The sequence below is a fragment of the Ursus maritimus genome, unplaced genomic scaffold (genome assembly GCF_017311325.1).
Source record: "Ursus maritimus isolate PB19 unplaced genomic scaffold, ASM1731132v1 scaffold_30, whole genome shotgun sequence".
NCBI lineage: Eukaryota > Metazoa > Chordata > Mammalia > Carnivora > Ursidae > Ursus > Ursus maritimus.
The window spans coordinates 28,345,992-28,366,188 of NW_024425564.1; the positions used below are offsets into that span (position 1 = coordinate 28,345,992).

At 42.3% G+C, this 20,197-nt stretch overlaps 2 protein-coding genes across 8 annotated transcripts in view; one reads left to right on the forward strand and one right to left on the reverse strand.

The window, feature by feature from the left end:
* TPMT (thiopurine S-methyltransferase) overlaps positions 1 to 8,892 on the reverse strand; it is a 25,467-nt gene extending 16,575 nt beyond the window's left edge. The window contains exons 1-3 of one of the 4 annotated variants that reach the window (XR_005838816.1): positions 8,631 to 8,780; positions 4,296 to 4,479; positions 2,899 to 2,991 (exon numbers count right to left, since the gene is read on the reverse strand). Coding sequence is in view for 3 of the 4 variants with exons in the window: in XM_008692781.2 (XP_008691003.1) it covers positions 2,899 to 2,991; positions 4,296 to 4,435 (233 nt within the window). In the remaining variant the exon portion in view is untranslated. The other 3 variants (XM_008692781.2, XM_008692782.2, XM_040645089.1) reach the window with 3 other exon arrangements.
* A 208-nt stretch (positions 8,893 to 9,100) lies between these two features.
* The window catches only part of KDM1B (lysine demethylase 1B), a 56,793-nt gene continuing 45,696 nt past the window's right edge, over positions 9,101 to 20,197 (forward strand). The window contains exons 1-6 of one of the 4 annotated variants that reach the window (XM_040645091.1): positions 9,101 to 9,227; positions 9,538 to 9,582; positions 12,641 to 12,740; positions 14,217 to 14,344; positions 15,362 to 15,451; positions 16,004 to 16,115. In XM_040645091.1, coding sequence (XP_040501025.1) covers positions 12,654 to 12,740; positions 14,217 to 14,344; positions 15,362 to 15,451; positions 16,004 to 16,115 — 417 coding nt within the window. In that variant the 5' untranslated portion in view covers positions 9,101 to 9,227; positions 9,538 to 9,582; positions 12,641 to 12,653. Of the gene's footprint in view, positions 9,228 to 9,537; positions 9,583 to 12,255; positions 12,276 to 12,640; positions 12,741 to 14,216; positions 14,345 to 15,361; positions 15,452 to 16,003; positions 16,116 to 20,197 lie in introns of those variants that run through there. The other 3 variants (XM_040645092.1, XM_040645090.1, XM_040645093.1) reach the window with 3 other exon arrangements.

The following is a 20,197-nucleotide window of genomic DNA, read 5'->3' on the forward strand; positions in this document are numbered from 1 at the left end:
CCCTCTCTGTCAAATAAATAAAATCTTAAAAAAAAAAAAAAAAAAAAGAGCAGGAACCTAACAGAAATGGTGGCACAGTGTTTTAAACATGTTAAATGGCTGCAAAATATATAAATACCCCAGAGGGCTGGAAGGGCTGCAGCTTGTGAGTTATTGTGCCCTGACAGACAGAAGGGGGTTACTGGAAAGTTCTAAGCCCAGCTGTGGATGGGAGTGGCTCCCAGCACACAGGTCACCTGGGGTGTCCGGGAGCTGTTGCAGGCGTGTGCACGGGTGCGTCCTGTCCCTTCTCACATGACTGCACTCAGCTGCATGTGGTTTTTTGCTCTTACCTCATGCTTTTTGCACACGAATGACACATAAGTGAATGTGAAATTCACGTCATGCTCAAGTTGTTCCCTGATTTATCAATGGAGTCAGAGTGAAGTTAAACATTTTCAAAACAAGAGGTAGAGCGGAATTGATCGTACCTCTTACGCACACAAGACTATCACTTTCAGTGAGGTCAGAGCATAAACTTTATTTCTAAATTAAACATATAGTTCTAAAATAAACATATTAATAACTTGTCTTTTATATTTCCTACTGAATTTGTAAGTTAATATACAGGGGCTATCTTTTAATGTTTTATTATTTACTTGTTTATTAAATAATGGAATTTTTAAATTTTTATTTTATTAAGTAGGCTCAACACCCATTGTGGGTATTGAACTCATGACCCTGAGATCGAGTGCTGTATGCTCTTCCAACTCAGCTAGCCAAGTGCCTCTACTTGAGGACAATTTAGTAGTTTTTAATTCTCCATACAGTTATCCAAACTGGCTATGAGGAATTTTTTTTTTAAGATTTTATTTATTTATTTGAGAGAAAGAGAGTGAGAGAGAGAGAGCACAAGCAGGGGGAGGGGCAGAGGGAGAGGGAGAAGCAAGCTCTCCACTGAGCAGGGAGCCCGACATGGGCTCGATTCCAGGGCCCTGAGATCATGACCTGAGCCAAAGGCAGACACTTAACCGACTGAGCCACCCAGGCACCCTGGGCTATGAGGACTTTTATTTACATTTGAAAATTAAAGCAGAGCCTATTACAGACTGACATAAGCTGGATTATATTGGACTATATTGTCCTTAAAACAAAACCTAAGAAAATGTGTTAAACGTTTTATTTTAGTGCTTTTGGGCTTTGCCTTGTAGTTATCTATTTACATCTGATATCTGGACAGACCTCAATACACAGATGAGATACGTAAACGAAAAATCCTCTAATATAAAGGCTTACCTGCAATTGTAATAGCTTAGTTCTGGTACTTTTGTTACAAATGACTTTAGACCCCAAATATTCGACAATCACATTTAATTGTCTGTTTTATCATTCCATTTCCTAATCTTGTCCAAAATCCCTGCTAGTGCTAGATTGTTAACACGTAAGGACATGGCAGTAAGACAATCTGTTTATAGAGTTAATGATTTTCTTGCAAGTAGTTTCCAAAGCAACTCTTCTGGTTCAATGAGTTGGTTAGGTGTAAGTCTAATGATATAGTTTAAATATTCTCAATGTCATGGCCACCTGAGAATTGGATGCCACAGCTGCTGTGTCCCAAAGGCTCAGCTGGCTTCAAGAATGCCACATCTGTACTCGAAAATCAGTTCCGAATGCATTTGTGTTCTCTGGGTCACCCACCTACATTTATACAGGAAATAGAGCATTTCCAAGGTACTAAATTTTTCATTTACTAATCCTTTTTATAGATACTTTAAAATGTTCTTTCCTGCCTAATTACCACAACCTTCTCAACATTCAAGCTTTAAATTAATGGTACATCTTGGCATGTATAATAGTGTCCGTGCAGGGCATCTGGGTGGCTCAGTCGGTTAAGCGTCTGCCTTTGGCTCAGGTCATGATCTCAGGGTCCTGAGATGGAGGCCTGTGTCAGGCTCCCCAGTCAGCCGGGAGTCTGCTTCTTCCTCTGACCCTCCCTCACTCTCATGCTCCTTCTCTCTTAAATAAATAAGTGAAATCTTTTTAAAAAATAAAAAAAAAATAGTGTCCATGCATTATCATTGCAACTGAGTTCTTTTTTTTTTTTTTTTTTAAGATTTTATTTATTTATTTGACAGAGAGACAGCCAGTGAGAGAGGGAACACAAGCAGGGGGAGTAAGACAGGAAGAAGCAGGCTCCCAGTGGAGCAGGGAGTCCAATGCGGGGCTCCATCCTAGGACTCTGGAATCATGCCCTGAGCCGAAGGCAGACGCGTAACAACTGAGCCCCCCAGGCACCCCGCAACTGAGTTCCATATAGAAAATGATTGCCAGATTTGTGACTTTAGGGTAATCTGTAGTAATAGCGTCTTCACAGAGAATTACTCACAAGAAATAACTTCCTCATCACTAGTTTTATAACAATGATTTTTTAAAAATAATCACCTATGTGCTCATAGTGGGAGGGGAGAGCTGGGCTGAACCGTGGGCTACACGTTGTCTTGCCGAAGAGTTGTATTTCATTTTGAATTTTTCTGTCCACCTCTATTAAAAATATCTAAAATTAACTTAGCCAAATTCCTAAACCACCTACAAAAATGAACCTGGGCACAAAGAAGTTGCAGATATAAGAGAGAAGGCTAGTCCTCTGTACGCCCTGCAACCCCACCACTGGTTCCAAACTATAATTTTTTTTTCTTAGAAACTCAATACAGAAAGACTAGATCACACCAGTGGTTTGTACTGTGCCTTACTGTTTGTGAATATTTATCTCTATGAACCCATCAGTAACAGTCTACTAAAAATCAAGAATCACTGTGCACGTCCTGAGAATGGAATTTTTAAACCTACATCCTATTAAATATTTACCCAGCGTATGTGTCATCAAGAGAAGGAAGTGTGTGAATGCTTATCTGCTCTTACCATTTCATCTCAACTGCTTTTCCACAAAGAGGAAAAAATACCCTCAGTCCATTCTCGCCTTTAAGGAAAGTATCCAAATGCTTCTTTAATAGCCTGGGGAGGAAGAGATATATTTTTGTTTTCGTTAGCCCAATGCACAGAGGAAAGGACTACACTCGTAGGAGGCTAAGTACTCTGCGTGCATGATCTCTGAATATTCCCCACAACTTCACAGAGTAGAAAACATTCATTATTATTCTCTCCAGTTTGTACATGAAGGAAGAGGGAGGTGAGATAACTCGCTTAGTCACATAGCTCGTGAGTAGGTAATCTGACTAACCTCAGGGCTTGCCCCATTAGTAATTCAAAGTTATTTTTTTCTTAATGTTTTAAAAATTCTTTATTAATTTCCTGAATGTGTGTGTGTGTGTGTGTGAGAGAGAGAGAGAGAGAGAGAGAAAGGGAGCGAGATGGGGAGCCTCTGGACCCACTGAATTTTTCAACATTCCTTTTATGGGAAGTTCTCTAAACATGTACTCAGGTCTCTGACTTTGAAGCTCTGGGAAGTTTATTTCTGTAGTTTCTCTCTGTAGAGACGTGGCTCTTCCAAGGTCACCCGCACGACAAAGATAACCCAAACGCTGGCTCTGGGAAGATGCCCCAACTACCGCTCAGTGTGCAAAGGTGATGATGATGATGTCGTTGTCCCCTGGGAAGTCAGGTGGCTGCCGAGAACAAGACTTAGCACTGGCCCAGACACCATCCTACCTCCCGTATTAACTTCTCTCTGCTTCTCTTCCTCCACCACGTAGAGAACACTTTACATTTGTACACACGCTCTCGGAAAGCAAAGTCAGGACGCTGCCACTTTTCATGGGGCACCTGGGGGGCTCAGTCAGTGAAGTGTCTGCCTTCAGGTCATGATCCCAGGGTCCTGGGATGGAGCCCAGCGTGGGGCTCCCTGCTCAGCGGGGAGCCTGCTTCTCCCTCTCCCTCTGCCCCTCCCCCTCTTGCCCTACTCATGCTGGCGCTCTCTCTCTCTCTCTCTCAAACAAAGAACACCACCACTTTTCAGTATAAAGAGATCTACACATTAATGTGGGCATCTGCTGTATATATAAATAGGCATGACCAATACCCAGATGCTACGGGGGCTTAAAAGAAAGATGTATTTCATGAATCTCAGATGCCTGCAACTGTAAGTCACACTATTATTTATACGCCCTGGGGAGAGATCAGATTGCCGATCAGCCTATGACGTCCCAGAGACGCGTGCTATTTCAGAGACGCTAAAACATGAAAAACTAAACCCGTGCTTCGTAAAATCAGTCAAATAATGTGTACCTATATTACTATTTCTATTTCCAAAGTCAGTTTCTGATAGAGCATTTCTCTGTCATAAACCAAACGTTTCTTACTGATGTCCTTGCTCTTGATGGAATCCAATTTTGCGGCTCACCCACTTTTCTTGCCATTCTTCCAGGGTCAGTACTTGGTTTTTCTGTACCTCGGTATCAGGGTACTCTTTAACCTCAAGGAATGTTCTTGTATCTTCCATGGTTCCGGAGACACCTTTGCCTGACAAGCAGATGGCTCCAATGCCTGCATGGAAAATATATGTAATGTTGTTATTTAAGGGCATGGCAATTCTATTGATGAATGAAATAAAAACCGATTATCCTTAGCTGACTGGCTTTTAAAAATATTTCAACACCCAAGGAAAAGCCATCTGAAAAATTACTTTTCAGTGACTCTGGTGGTAGAGGCATACCTGATACTACATATTAGGAAGGAGCTTTAAATAAACGGAATTATATCTTAATGTTAGAGTCCAAAGGGCTTAAGTTTTAAAAAAAAGAGAGGACAAAAAACGCCCCCCAAAACAAGCAAACAAACAAAAACAACAGGCAGGCCACACTTTATAATTTTTGTAAGCTTAGAATTTTTTCTAGCATCTCACTCTTTAATTTTTAACATTTCTTTTAATGCTTACTTCTTATTTTTTAATCTGTTATAATGTATATGATTTAAAGAGTTTCAGAGTCACGAAGACAGCAGTGAGAAAGAGTGAGAACTCTTTTAGCTGAGTCTTGCAATCTAGCTCTGTATCTCAAAATAGCATGCTTATTTTCTATCTTGATTTTTCATTTCTAGGTAGCATGGAGAAAAGATACCCATTTCACTCTTTCAACTTCCCAACACACACCACTTTCTCATTTTCCCCATCCTTTTAACATAGACATAGCCTATTTATTTTTAAAGTTTATCTATTTACTTAAGTAAGCTTTCCATCCAAAGTGGGGCTCGAACTCCCAACCCCAAGATCAAGAGTCACATGTTCCTCTGACTGAGCCAGGCAGGTGCCCCCACATAGACACAGCCTATTTTTGATGAAATACTTGGGGTACACATTCTTATGACCACGTAAATACTATTCGCAGCTAAACCATATAGTATTCTGTGATTACTTTTCCTTTCCAGCACAAATTTTTAATTCTGCAGTTAATAACTGTCTTGCTTTTTCATTTATAAAATTTCTATGTACTTGCTACTAATTGAACTCCAAACTCCACCAATTATCCTAATATCCTGTCAATACACTCTCAATCTTTTCCGTTATCAGATATCCTACCAATATTACCCTCTTGGAGAAGACTCTCCAAAGACTTCTGAGCTGCATGCTCTCCACTTTTACTACATGGCTAGCATTTCTGAGCTGCATGCTCTCCACTCTTACTACATAGCTAGCATTTCTGAGCTGCATGCTCTCCACTCTTACTACATGGCTAGCATTCTGGGATCTCTCTTGATCATCACCCTGAAGATTTCTTCATCTTTTGATGAATCTCCTGTTTCTTTTATCCTATGTTTCCCTCTTTCTTTTTTTCTTTAAACTGTCCTTATACCAATGAAGCACAATCTCCAACGGCTTTCTAAGAAAGGGTGCATAGGAGAAAAGATTTTTGCGACTTTGCATAACTTCATACTATTCTCAATCCTTGATGTGTAGTTTTTGTGGGTATAGAATGCTTGGTTAGAAAACTTTTTTTTTTTCCACAATTTTGAAAAAGTCATTCCGTTGTCTTCTAGTTTCCAGAGATATTGCTTAAGTTCAAAGACATCCTGATCCCAATATTTTCCATGAGGCCAATATGTTTTTTCTCTCTCACAAGGCTTTTCCTTTGCCCCTAGTTTTTCCAATTTCATAATTCTATGCCTTCTTTTGGGTGTGTTTTCAACCATTTGGCTGAGTTCTTTTAATCTGGAAGGTCATATCCCTCAATGCTGGAAAAAATCTTGAATTATTCATGTCTCTCTTTTGTTTCTATTTCTCTTTCTGGGACCCCTTTTATTTGGCTGTAGAAAACCTCCTGACCTAGTATTATACAGTTCTCATTTTTTTTTTCTATTTTCCAGCTCTTTGTCTTTTTGCTCTATTTTCTGAGACTGCCTTAATTTTTTATCTACCTTTCTAGTTTTTAAATAAAATTTCTTTTTATTTGGTTTTTCTTCCCTGCTGTCAAGTCTTTAATTTTCAAGAGTATATTTTGTTTCTGACGTTCTTTTTATATTATTTTGTTCTTATTTCACATATAGACTGGATATAATATTTTATCTGCATAGTCTGCTCCCTATGAGTCACTCTATTTGTTTGTCTTCTGTCTTTTCAACTAGTGACTTTCCTCAAATGCTTAGCAATTATTATTATCTGCTCATGTTTAAGAGTAGTACCAAAAAGCTGATTAGATGTTTAAGTTTGTGGGTGGGCTCACTGACTGTAAGCTTCACTGTAAGGATGATAGGAGTGGATTACATGTGGAAACCTAAATGTCATTATTTTTATTTTCTTTTGACTGGTCAGACTTTCCATAGATGGCTCTCCCAACCCCTGTTGTAAGGATCAAGTGGGGGCCCTGGTTCTATACTCACGTGAGAAAAGCATAGACGTGAGAGAGGGTCCCAACATTCAGTTTGCCTGTGTTCAACTAGTCTCCATTTTCAGTATGGTACTCCAGTCCCCAACTGTGTCTCCCAGTCCAGAGAGTCCTTACCTTCTGCAGGGAATAACGCCTCCCCCCAAACTCTGCTCGTGCAGCAAAGGACAGGCAGTTGCCTTGTTGCAGGAAGTTGGGAAAGGGATCTGGGGATTTAGCCTTTTCCAAACCAGAATTTTCAAGCAATGCTTCTACTTTCAATCATACCCTTCCACCTCCTGGAGGAACCTGGTACCGCTAATTCCTGAGCATTTGGGGATTCTGTAATGCAAACAGGGTTGTTTATTGGCTTTCCCCATTGCTAGTTTAGAACTTAGCTTTCTTCAGTCTGCAATATCCTTTACCACTTGTCCATCTGCCTTCTAGATTTCAAAATTTTATTGCGCTTGTCTCTTCATCTGTTCTCCCTACCGTAGTGGTTTATGCCTTTAAAAAACCCTGTTGTTGTTTTGGTGGGGTTTCAGGAGGGAGCAAATGTGGGTTTGATGTCCTATCTCTATTCCATAAGTTCGTATTTTCAAATAATTTTCTTGTAGTTCCTTTTTTGCATGGGAAAATGCACACAAAAGGAACTGAGGAAAAAAAAAAAGGACACCTAAACATAACTGCAAATCTGTCTGAAGGTATGAGGAAAATGTCCTTTCAATGTGAACTCTGTAATACTAAGGACAATATAACTTGATTAATTCTAATATTCCTTTTGAATCAGTGAAACTAATTTAGTTTGGATTATACTAGCATGCTATTATTGGCAGGTCTAATTTAATGTTTTATTAATGAAAATAGCAAAATAGTCACCTACAAGCAGGTATTTCAGGAAAAGTTCCCTTTATTGCAAAATTTGGTTCCAGGGGGCTTAGGATTTAAGGAGAAGGCACCCCCCCCCCCACCCCCCTGGTATTGGGAACATAAATTCACTTCTTAGAAAACATTTGTTAACAAATGCTTTTGCAAGGTCCTGTTGATGTCAGGAGGTAACTCTCAGTCTTCTGAGAGGTCAGAGAGAGGTATCTGATTATATTGGGTACAGAAAAGCAAAAGAGAGTTACAGTTTTCCCGTCTACATTTTCAGCCAGAAACTTTGGAACCTGAGCTCCAGCCTTCATAAAGCTGTTCTCTACTTTAAACAAAAGGAAAGCATAATTTCATCATAGAGCCAGGGCAACCTGAAATTGGACAATTCTATCCTTTTCACACAAACTCGAAATGTAAGTTAACATCGTGTATATAACTTAACCACTTCTTAGCTGTTCTAATGGCATCTCAATGTGTACTTGCCCACGTGCTTTTCAGGAGAAATAGTTTCTTTTTCTAAAAAGATAAAAGTGCAAATTATAAGAATCAGGAAAGACAAAGTTCACAATTGTACCTCCCATACACGGAAGCAGGTGATGTGCTAGTTTGGCCCCCTAAGTCCTCTTTGCATGGACTCTCAAGTCTGGTTTCTCTCCTTTTCAAAAAAACATGTTTCTGTTTTAGATTTTTAAATGTTTTTAATTTGAATAATAACTTCTCTAAAGGGCGCAGATTTTAAGAGTATGGGTCAGTGAATTTTTAGATATGCATACACGTGCGTAACAACCTTGGAGCAAGACTGAATATTTACAGCACCCCAGTTCCCACTCCCCCACCCCCACCCTCGACCCCAAAGCATCACTATTTAGCAAGTACTTCTCTTTTCTTAAAAACCTCTAATACAGAACGATGCTTTGGGGGCACTTTAAATCATGAACTCAGAAAGGTCATTCATCGCCCGACCTCGTTATTCCCAGGTCCCATTCTGCTTCCTGAACCCCATTTCAGGGCGCGGATTGCTGGGCTGCCCACGCTCGTCAAGATACCCCAGTCCGGAATCCGATCACAGGCTCGCACCTAGCAAGTCGTGCCAACTCTCCCGCACCCTCTTGCGCCCAGGGAAGCCTACCTCGCGCGGGGCCAGCAGCCTGCAGCTGGTTCCGGCGCAGCCGCGGGCCCCAAGGACGGAGCCCGCGTGCCCCGCCCCCGGGCCAGCCCCCTCCCCCTCCCCTCCCCCTCCCCTCCCCTTCCCTCCCCCTTCCCTGCGCACAGACCCCGCCCCCCGCCCCAGGCGCCCCGGCTTGCGCAGCGGCGGAAATGGCCAGGGCGGGGCGAGCGCCGCGGCGGAGGCGAAGGCGGGGACCCTACTCCTCCCTGGTCCCGCCGGCTCCTCCCACCCCGGGTCACGCCGTGACAGGGGCGGAAGCGGCGGCGGCGGCGGCGGCCGAGAGGGGGCTGCGGCTCGCGGCGCGGATCCTGCTGTCCTGTGCGCGCGGCGCGCGGCTCCGGAGAGGCGCCGGCAGCCCCGGGCGGCGCGCAGCGTCTCGCCCGCGCTCCCAGGTGCGGGGCACGCGGCTCCGGGGGCGGGCGCGGGGGCGGCGGCGGATTTCGGGTGACAGCTCCTCACAAAGCGGCTTGGCTGGGGTGCAGGCTGCCCTCCTCCCCCTGTGCAGCGCCCCTCGCCCGGGTGGGAGGTGGACCGGTGCGCTGGGGGCTGCCCCCGCCCTCCCCGTATTGGAAAGGGGGTGCGGGGTCTGAGGAAGGGGAGGGGGGATTCCCGGGCTGGCGTGTAGCAGCGACGGGGTTCCCCAGTTCGTCGCGGGGTTGAGGGTCTCTCCTAACCCCCCTACAATGCTTCCTTTCCGTGCAGGGGTGCCTTCTCCCCCCCGGCTCCTTGCACCTCTCTGGCGCAAAGGTGAGCCCCGGAGGCTGTTGCTTCTCCGACTTGGGAGAAGAGACGAGAAAGCTTTTCGGAGAGCGAGGCGGCTGCAGCTGGCGCCGGGCACGTTGGGGCTCCCTCCTGGGGACTGTCAGAGCCCTGTCACCTGGGGAGTGTCTGCGGCCCGCGGAGAGCCCCCAGTCCGGGGGTAGGAACTCCCTGGCTCGTTCTTCGCAGCCGAGGTGTGGCGGCCAGGAGCCCGCACAGCCTTGCAGGTGTTATAGTAATACTCCGGCGCAGCCACCACGCGTTCAGACACGAGCGGCATTGCCAGGTTGCTGGGGTAACTCCTGCGGGCCTGAGGACCCGGAGGGGGCGGCCCGATTACCCGAGCTGTTAGGCAACAGCCCGGCAGCTGGCAGGTGAAAGAGGAAGGAAGAGAGGCAGGCCCAGCTGTAGAAAGTTGAGGTTCTGTAACGTGGAGTCGAGCCAGATGGAGGCCCAGCCTTCCCTGGGGTGGGGTGCGGGAGTCCCCAGACCGCTCCATTTGGGGAGCTCGAGGCTCTGCAGGCATACACACCACTCAGGGCTGCTGCGTTTTGTTAGGTCAGTTCCTTTTTTAAAAAATCTATTGTAGTGGAAGAAGGGGCGGGAGGGAAGTTTTCTTCAGGAGGTAGAGGAGAAAATGACCAATAATTAAATTGTCTTTCAGGCAGAGAAAGTAGTCAATAAAGCATTCAGGCAGTTGAACAGGATCCATATTTCGGAAAACTTGATTAGCGTGGGTGCAAGAAGGTGCTAGTCCTGCCGTATTTTCAGTGGCCCTGGGGGAAATTCTTGTTTCTGTTGTCTCTGAAGAAGTTTCTGGTAGTTTGTCTTATTTTTAGAAAGTATGCTGATGCCCCTGTACATTTTTATTCCAACTTGAAGTCTGGATTCATATTTTTGTGAATTGTGCGTTTTTTGGAAAAAATATTATTCAATAGGCTACTTTAGGAAAAAACCCTGGGAATTATTAAAATAGAAATCGAGACATTGGTATATGCACGTATAAATTTACCTCCCCCCAAAACCTCACTTTTTTCTTCCTTTTGTCACTTGAAAGCCAAAGCTATAAATTTAAAATTAGGAAGAAATGTGCTTATATAATTATATTGAACATGAAACAAATTGGTTCTGTTGAGTTGCGTTTATCAATTTGAAAAACCAGGTGAGAGCACTTTATACTAATTTGTTAGCACTTGTGATCAGTATTTCTAAGATTGTATTGAAAAACACCCAAGCTGTAGTCCTTCCAACGTAAACGTTTTCCCCTTCATCTTGAGCCCCCAAACCCCAGCAACAGTGGAAACAGAGAAATTATAGTGTCAGAAAAGGATGAGAGAATGTCACCGTATATTGTATAAAGGTGAAAGTGTACGAACACTTAAAAATCTTTACTTATATTTTTCCTAGACAACACAGATTTAACAGTGGCTTCTATAGTTAATGTTTTCCTTTCCTCTTAACCATTTCTTGAATTATATAATTCTTCATTGCAATTAAATATGTATTTTCCAGTACACAGTTGGATTAAAATGTTTGTTGAAATATCCAGAAACTATGCTTTGAGTTGCCAGTATTCCTAGGTAACAGGGCCAAATGTTGCATGAAACTAGGCTGATTATGTTCCTAAACCCCACGTTAGACTCAAATATTTTTGCTGCAATCCTTACATATACTATATATTTACATATACTATGTACATATTTATACGTGCTTTGTGGCTCATTTTATGAATAACGTGGAATATATGTATTATATAAAGAGATATGTTAGATTGGACGCCTTTTGAAAATATAAATGTGATCCAGAAAGCCTTTGGGTATAAGAATTATAGGTAAACAGTAGGTATGTTAACATTAGTAGTGCTTTATGTAGCAGTATAATGAGTGGTATAGAAACCAAAAGGCACCTTTTTTAATGCTTAATAGGAACGCATTTCAGAATCTACAGGATTTAAGCGTTCATAACATAATGGTTTTGAGAAAGTGAAGACTGAGTTAGGCCGTCTTTACCACTGATGTCAAGATTTCTCAAAGTCCGTGTAGGTGGCAAACAGAGTTTTCACATGTGGTGTTAATAATCCATGAAAAATGCTCTTATGAATGTTAGTACAATTCACGTATATGAAACAGTAGGATTACAAGGTCCTCAAAGCTTTTCTCCAAGATGAAGATTATATTTGTGGAATTTGTATCTTATAACACTTTTCCACTTTCAAATTCCTTACCCATAGGTATGTCCTATGTTCATGGGGTGTGTGTGTGTGTGTGTGTGTGTGTGTGTGTAATAAATACACGGATCAGGGAAGGAATTGTGATGATTGTAAAATCTGTATGTTACTGCATACTTATGGTAAGCATTTTTATTTCTTATTTAATTGAAAAATACTAATTTGATAACTCTTAATCTTTCCTGGTTACTATGCATTATTTTTCTTATAGACTTTGGTTCCTAATGCTTATGCGGCTATTTAAACCAGTTTGAGAGCTCGTAAATTTTTCTAGTAGAAGATACCAGTGACTGTCTAACCCAGATTCCTAAATTCAGTAGTGACTGGACAGGGTGCCTGAGATTTTACTGAGAGGGAGCAACTGAGTTTTCTTTGTAAAGTATAATAAGATCGAAATTCAGGAGCTACTGAGAAGACACAGTAAGAGGGAGAGGAGCAGACAGACAAAGACCAGGTATTTTTACTCATTGAATTTTACAAACAGCAGTGTAATTCTTTTATTGGTCATCTGTGTGGTGTTTCTTGTTTTTATATTTTTAAATGTATATACTACAAATGGACAGCATTTATTAAGTACTTAAAGTATGCCAGGTCTGGTGCTTTAAATACCACTGCTATGGTACATACTTGCTGTGCCCATTTCATAGACGGGAACACTGAGGCTTAGTCTTGGATTAAGTAACTTGAAAGCAGTGGCTTCACAGTAGTGCAGTCTACCTGCAGAGCATATGCTCTTACCTAGTAAGCTACATAGTAACTTTAATCTAGAGTGTTGAAAGTATTATTGTTTACTTATTTAATTTAATTTTTTTTTTGAAGATTTTCTGACACGATGGCAACACCACGGAGGAGGACAAAGAAAAAAGCATCTTTTGATCATTCTCCGGATAGCCTGCCTTTGAGGAGCTCCGGTAGGCAGGTATTATTCATTTGTTCATTAATGCACCTGTTGGGTTTTTGTTTGTTTTTAAAGAAAGAGTAGGAGCAGGGGTTAGGGGGGAGGGCAGAGGGAGAGGAGAAGGAGAGAGAGAATCCTAAACAGGCTCCATGTCCCCAGTGCAGAGCTCCTACACAGGGCTTGATCTCACGACCCGGAGATCATGACCTGAGCCGAGATCATGACCTGAGCTGAATCAAGAGTTGGACGCTTCACCGACTGAGCCACCCAGGTGCCCCAAGTTTTTTTATTTTTAAGTCCTCTCTACACCCACCTTGGGGCTTGAACTCACAACCCCGAGATCAAGAGTCGCATGTTCCACTGGCTGAGCCAGCCTGGTGCCCCACAACCTTAGGATGATTGGGGCTGAAGTATTAGAGATGAAAAGGTACGATTCCAGTCCTCAAGGAACTTGTAGCCTAGTGGAGAAATTCCCCTCGGAACAATCACAGCGCGGTGTGATAAAGTGGTAGAATGTAGAAAAAAGTACATCTGGCAGAGGGACAGATGTCCCTGCAAGGACAGGCATGGAGTGTGAATCAGCATGAGCTGTTCAGAGAACCACAGCTGTGTGGTTGCTCCCAGGATGTGAGCTGAGGCCAGACCATGCTTGGCTTGGCGTCATTCATAGGAATGTGGACTTCAGTTTATAGCTGGTCGGCTGCTGTTGGCAGGTTACTTGCTGCCATCTCTTTTCTAGGGCTTTTTCTTTTCTTTTTTTTTTTTTTAAGAAAAATATTGAATGATGTAACTCTTTTTCTAAAATTATTCAGCTTTCGGGGACACCTGGCTGGCTCAGTCGGAAGAGTGTGCCACTCCTGGCCTTGGGGTTGTGAGTTTGAGCCCCACGTGGGGCATAGAGACGACTTAAATAAATACATAAACTTAAAAAAAAGTAAAATTATTCAATGTTTTAAAATCTGCAGTACTGAGAGGATATGACTATTCTAATTAAAGGGAAAAAAAATCTTGGGGCTCCTGGGTAGCTCAGTTGGTTAAGCATCTGCCTTTGGCTCAGGTCATGATCTCAGGGTCTTGGGATCGGGTTCCTTGTTGGGCTCCCTTCTCCCTCTCCATCCCCCCCCCACAAGCTCTCTCTCCAATAAATAAATAAATAAAATCTAAAAAAAAAAAAAAAAAAGAAAAGAATAAAAGTCTTGATATGAGAGGAGCTTTTGCTTTGACTGGTACAGCTTTTTCCTAAGAAAGGCTCATGTGCATTTTAGCTCTGTCCTCGGAGACCTGTCATTCAAGTGCTGCTTCTGTATCTGCAGCAAGTCACTGAATTATTTGCACACTGCCGTCTCTGAGAACTTGCTGTATTGTCAGCCCCTCACCTGCTGCCAGGGTGTTGTTGATTTTCACAGCGGCAAAGTTATTTCAGTCTCGAACTTCCCACCTCCTTCACCCTGGGCCCTTCTGGGGGAAATCGCGTAACCTCAGCCGGTTGTTCCTCAGGCGAAGAAAAAAGCAACAGAGACGACAGATGAGGATGAGGACGGCGGGTCAGAGAAGAAGTACAGGAGATGTGAGAAGTCAGGCTGCACAGTAGCGTGTCCCGTATGCTTTGCAAGCGCTTCTGAAAGGTCCGTGTGGCAGGCGGGCCTCGGCCGCCCCTCCCCGCCCGGGGGGAGCATCATCCTCCAGGAGAGTTTTCCTAAAGATAGATATAGATACTGGAAGTCGTCTAAGAATAGAGACGCTTCCCGTGCATTTCGTGCACACCGCACCCTCCTCTGTGCTCCCCCGGGAGACCTAGTCGTGGCAGCTCTAGCAGCCACCAATCAGCGTCCTCCAATCCGCCCACTGTGGCTGTACCTCTCCTGGGGTGGGGGGGAGGGGGTAGGAGAGGACCCTGGGCCCCCAGTGGGGACCAGCATGTGTTCACTTCCCCTGTGCTTCTCCTCCCCCTCAGATAACATTCCTCCTCTTCAGTAGACACGGACCGGTCTCAGCCACGGAGCTACCTTCACTCTTGCCATTTTTATGGGCATGACCCAAGCATGACCTTTTACTTCCCCAGAAAAATCGTCAGTTAAGGCTTCCGCGTCAATAAAACCTGGAAAACAAATCCCATTTTAATCTTTTAACCACGAAGAGGTGGTGGTGGTAGTGTTCACCGTGGCATCGGAGGTCGTCCTGTGCTCCCTGATCGGCCGTGGGGCAGGTTCTGTTTGCCGGAGCGCCTGCGTGATGGACAGACTGCAGCTGGCTGTTCGGTGGTGGGCCATGCGTTACTGCTGGAGACTGCCCCGTCTCCTTCGTGCACTCACCGCTCACAGCAAGCACGGCCACGTTCCTTGTTCTGTACCCTAAAACTCATTGCTCTGGGGGAGTCTTGAGAAAACGTCTAAGCCCCAGGCCCTTGTGCTGTGCAGCCAGCTGGGTTACGTACCATGGGTCTTTAAGTCCCTGTGTCTTCACCAGGTTTTACGAGGGATCAGACATCCTTTTAAGTTTCCCCGGTCCTCAACTCTCGGTTGTTAGGATTCTAAGTGGAGATGGTGCAAAATGGGCTCATAGGATGTGCTTAAGACCTGTTTTTAAAAAGCGGGACAACATGCTTATTCATTATGAAGCTACACGTGTTTTGCTATTTTCAGGTGTGCCAAAAACGGCTACACATCCCGATGGTATCACCTCTCCTGTGGGGAGCATTTCTGTAATGAATGCTTTGACCATTACTACAGAAGGTTTGTTCGCTGATTGTTGGAGCTTGCCATGGTGGAGGGGACGGTGGCGGGGGGCTGCGGAAGGGGTCAGACAGTTAAGACGGAGCCCCCAGGCTTACTGAATTATTCTACCCTTTCACCCGTGCCTGAGCCGACTACAGCTGAGCCAGAACTTTGATGCAGTGGCTGGGTGTGTGTCTGTGCTACGTGTGTGCACGCTCAGGGCTCAGGAAGTGCCTGCTAACTCCTGGTCTGCACGTTCTGAAAAATCTAGGCCCTGCTTTGCTGTTCTGTGACCGTGCATGGGGGCAGTGCTGCAGAGATTTGAGGGAGGATGCCGACAACTGTGGGGTGCTGGACAGACGGGGGAGATCCCGTCTTAATAGTTTTCCATACTAAACGGGAAGGAATGCACCCTTCCCGACCACCTCTTTGACGGGTACCGAGATAACCTTCCCTCTCTTTATGATGTAGCTAGTTAAATCCTTTATGAAAGGCTTGCTGACCTGCCCCCTGTTCAGAAAACCTGGTGAACTTCTAGCTTGATATATTTATTTTTATTTTTTTTTTCAGCCATAAGGACGGATATGACAAATATACTACTTGGAAAAAAATATGGACTAGCAATGGAAAAACTGAACCTAGTCCCAAAGCTTTCATGGCGGACCAGCAGCTCCCCTATTGGGTAAAAAGTGTAATGCTGTATTGCCCTGGAAAAAGGTTGTGGAGCGAAAGGCAGGGATGGGTGAAAATACTGATTTTTAGGAAATGTTTCTATTATTACACTTATTCTTTCTGGGTCTGTTAAAACATATCACATTTTTTATTTCTGTTGAAAACCTTGATAATTCACATAGTACAAAGAAGTGTACAGATCCTAGTTAGGTTGAAAATCATACTTTGTGTATAATTTTAGTTTATTGATTTAATTTTACTTTTCCATGTAGCCGTTCTTTGAAAATATATTTTAGTGATTGTATATATGAGATAAATATATTATCACTTAATAAATGATTTGCTAGTTTAAAAATATAAGTAATTTTGAGCTTCTCTTGCACACTTAAAATTTTCTTATTAATGCAAATTTCACATAACATAAAATTAGCTATTTTTTTTTTTTTTACTTTTTTAAAGTTTTATTTAAGTACTCTCTACACCCAACATGGGCTCGAACTCGTGACCCCAATATCAAGAGTCACGTGCTCTTCCCCTGAGCTAGTCAGGTGCCCCCAAACTAACTATTTTAAAGTGCATGATTTAGTGGCATTTAATACATTGATAGCACTGTGCAACCAAATGCTAATTCCAAGGCATTTACATCATTCACTGAGGAAATCTGTGCCCATCGAATAGTCACCTTCCATTCCCCCTCCCCTAGCCCCTGGCAACCACTGATCTTTGTCTTTGTGAGGTACCTATTTTGGGTGTTTTATATAAAGGAATCATGCAGTATGTGACCTTTCATGACTGGCTTCTTTCACATAGCATCATGTTTTTGCAGTTCATCTATGTTCTAATTCATTCCTTTTCATGGGTAATATTCCATTGTATGGATTGGTCAGATTTTATTTATCCATTCGTCAATCATCTGTTGATGGACATTTGGGTTGTTTTCACTTTTTAGTTATTGCATACAGTTGCTGGTATGGACGTCTTATGCATGAATATTTGAATACCTGTTTTCAGTTCTGTTGTATACCTAGGGATAAAATTACTGGGTTGTATGGGAACTGTTTAACCCCTTGAGGGACTGCCATACTCTTTTCCATAGCAAACTGCTGGGTCTTCATTCCCAGCAGCACTGTGTGAGGGTTCAAATTTCACCACATCCTCACCAACTCTTGTTTTCCATTATTTTGATTCTAGCTGTCGTAGTAGGCATGAATGACACATACCCCTAGTGGGAGTATCTCATTGTGGTTTTGATTTGCATTTTCATAATGATTAATGCATTTTTTGTGTGCTTACCATTTGTTTATCTTCTTTGGAGAAATATCTGTGCAAGTCTTTTGCCCATTTTTAAAAAATTATTATGTTCCCTGTGCTGTACATTTCGTTTCTGTGACTTATAACTGGAAGTTTGTAGCTCTTAGTTGCCTTCACCTGTTTCACCCATCCCTCTACCCACCTTGCCCCTGGCAACCACCAGTTCTCTGTATTTAAGAGTCTCTTTGTTTCTTTGTTTGTTAATTTAATTTTTAGGTTCCACATATAAGCAAAATCATCCAGTATTTATCTTTCTCTGATTTGTTTCACTTATTACAATGTTCTTTAAGTTCATCCATGTTGTTACAAATAGCAAAATCTCATTCTTTTCTATGTTTGTGTTATATTCTGTTGTGTGTATGTATACCATTTCTTTTTTATTCATCTATCGATGGACACTTGGGCTGCTTTCATATCTTGGCTATTTTAAACAGTGCTACGGTAAATATAAGGTGCATGTATCTTTTCAAGTTAGTGTTTTTGTTTTCTTTGGGTAGATACCCAGGAGTGGAATTATTGGATCATATGGTAATTCTGTTTATTTTTTGAGGAAACTCCATATGTTTTCCACAGTGGCTGCAGCAATTTGCATTCTTACCAACAATGCACGAGTGTTCCTTTTCCTCCACATTCTCACTAACACTTACATTTCTTGTTTCAACACTAGCCATTCTGACAGGTGTAAGATATCATTGTGGTTTTGATTTGCATTTCCCTGATGATGAGTGATGTTGAGCATCTGTTCATGTGTCTGTTGGCCAACTGTAGGTCTTTGGAAAAAAAGTCTATTCAGGTCTTCTGCCCATTTTTAATCAGATTATTTGTTTTCTTGGTGTTGAGTTATAGAAGTTCTTTATATAGTTTGGATATTAACTCTTTATTAGAGATGTCATTTGCAAATATCTTCTGTTCACTGGGTTGCCTTTGGGTTTTGTTGATGGTTTCTTCACGGTGCAAAAGCTTTTTATTTTGATGTAGTCCCAGTTGTTTGTCTTTGCTTTTGTATCCCTTGCCTCAGGAGACCTATCCATAAATATTTTGCTAAGACCAATGTCCAGGAATTTACTACCCATGGTTCCTTTTGGAAGTTTTACACTTTCAGGTCTCACATTTAAATCTTTCATCCATTTTAAATTTATTTTTGGGTATGGTGAGAGAAAGTGGTTCAGTTTCATTCTTTTGTATGCTGCTGTCCAGTTTACTCAGCACCATTTATTTATTTATTTATTTTATTTTTTTAAAGATTTTATTTATTTATTTGACAGAGATAGAGACAGCCAGCGAGAGAGGGAACACAAGCAGGGGGAGTGGGAGAGGAAGAAGCAGGCTCATAGCGGAGGAGCCCGATGTGGGGCTCGATCCCACAACGCTGGGATCACGCCCTGAGCCGAAGGCAGACGCTTAACCGCTGTGCCACCCAGGCGCCCCTACTCAGCACCATTTATTAAAGTAACATCTTTCCTCCCATTGTATATTCTTGCCACCCCATTGTGGATTCATTGATCATATAAACATGGGTTTATTTCCGGGCTCTCTATTCTGTTCCATTGACCTTTGTGTTTTTGTGCCAGTACCATAGTATTTGATTACGACAGCTTTGTTGTGTATCTTGAAATCTGGGATTGTGAGAGCTCCAGTTTTGTTCTTTCTCAAGACTGCTTTGGCTATTTGAAGTCTTTGTAGTTCCGTACAAATTCAGGATTATTTTCATTCTGTGAAAAATGCTGTTGGTATTTTGATGGGAATTGCATTATATCTGTAGATTGCTTTGGGTAGTACGGACATTTTAAGAATATTACTTCTCGGGGCACCTGAGTGGCTCAGTCGTTAAGCATCTGCCTTTGGCTCAGGGCGTGATCCCGGAGTCCTGGGATCGAGCGCCACATCAGGCTCCTCCGCTGGGAGCCTACTTCTTCCTCTCCCACTCCCCCTCCTTGTGTTCCCTCTCTTGCTGGCTGTCTCGCTGTCAAATAAATAAATAAAATATTAAAAAAAAAAGAAAGAAAATTCTTTCAATCCACAAGCATGGTATATCTTTCTATTTGTGTCGTCTTCAATTCTTTTCATTAACGTCTTATAATTTCAGAATACAGGTCTTTCACTTTCGTGGTCAAGTTTATTTCTAGGTATTTTTATTCTTTCTGGTGTAATTGTAGATACGATTATTTCCTTAACTTCTTTTTCTGCTACTTCATTATTAGAGTGTAGAAACACAACTGATATCTGTATATTAACATATTGTGCAACTTTCCTGAATTCATTTATTCTAATTGTTTTTTGGTGGAGTCTTCAGAGTTTTCTATATATATTATCATGTCATTTGTCAATAGGGACGGTTTTACTTCTTCCTTACCAATTTAGGTGCCTTTTATTTCTTCATGCAGCAGACAAGAAAAATAAATAAAAGACATCTGTTTTAAACAACCCATTTTTAAATTGGGTTGTTTATATCTTTCATTGTTGAGTTGTAAGAGTTCTTTATATATTCTGGATCCTAAACCCTTGAGATACAGGACTTGAAAATATTTTCTCCTATAAGTTGCCTTTTCACTTCTTGATAGTGTCTTTTGACGTGCAGAATTTTTTATTTTGAAGTTTAGTCTGTTTTTTTTCTTTTGCTGCTTATGCTTTTGGTGTCGTATCCAAGAATCTATTTCCAAGTCTGAGGTCATGAAGATCCTTTCTTCTGAAGAGTTTTGTCACTTTCAGTCTTCATTTAGATGTTTGATCCATTTTGAGGTTTTTTTTTTTTTTTTTTTTTGAGATTTATTTTGGAGTGCA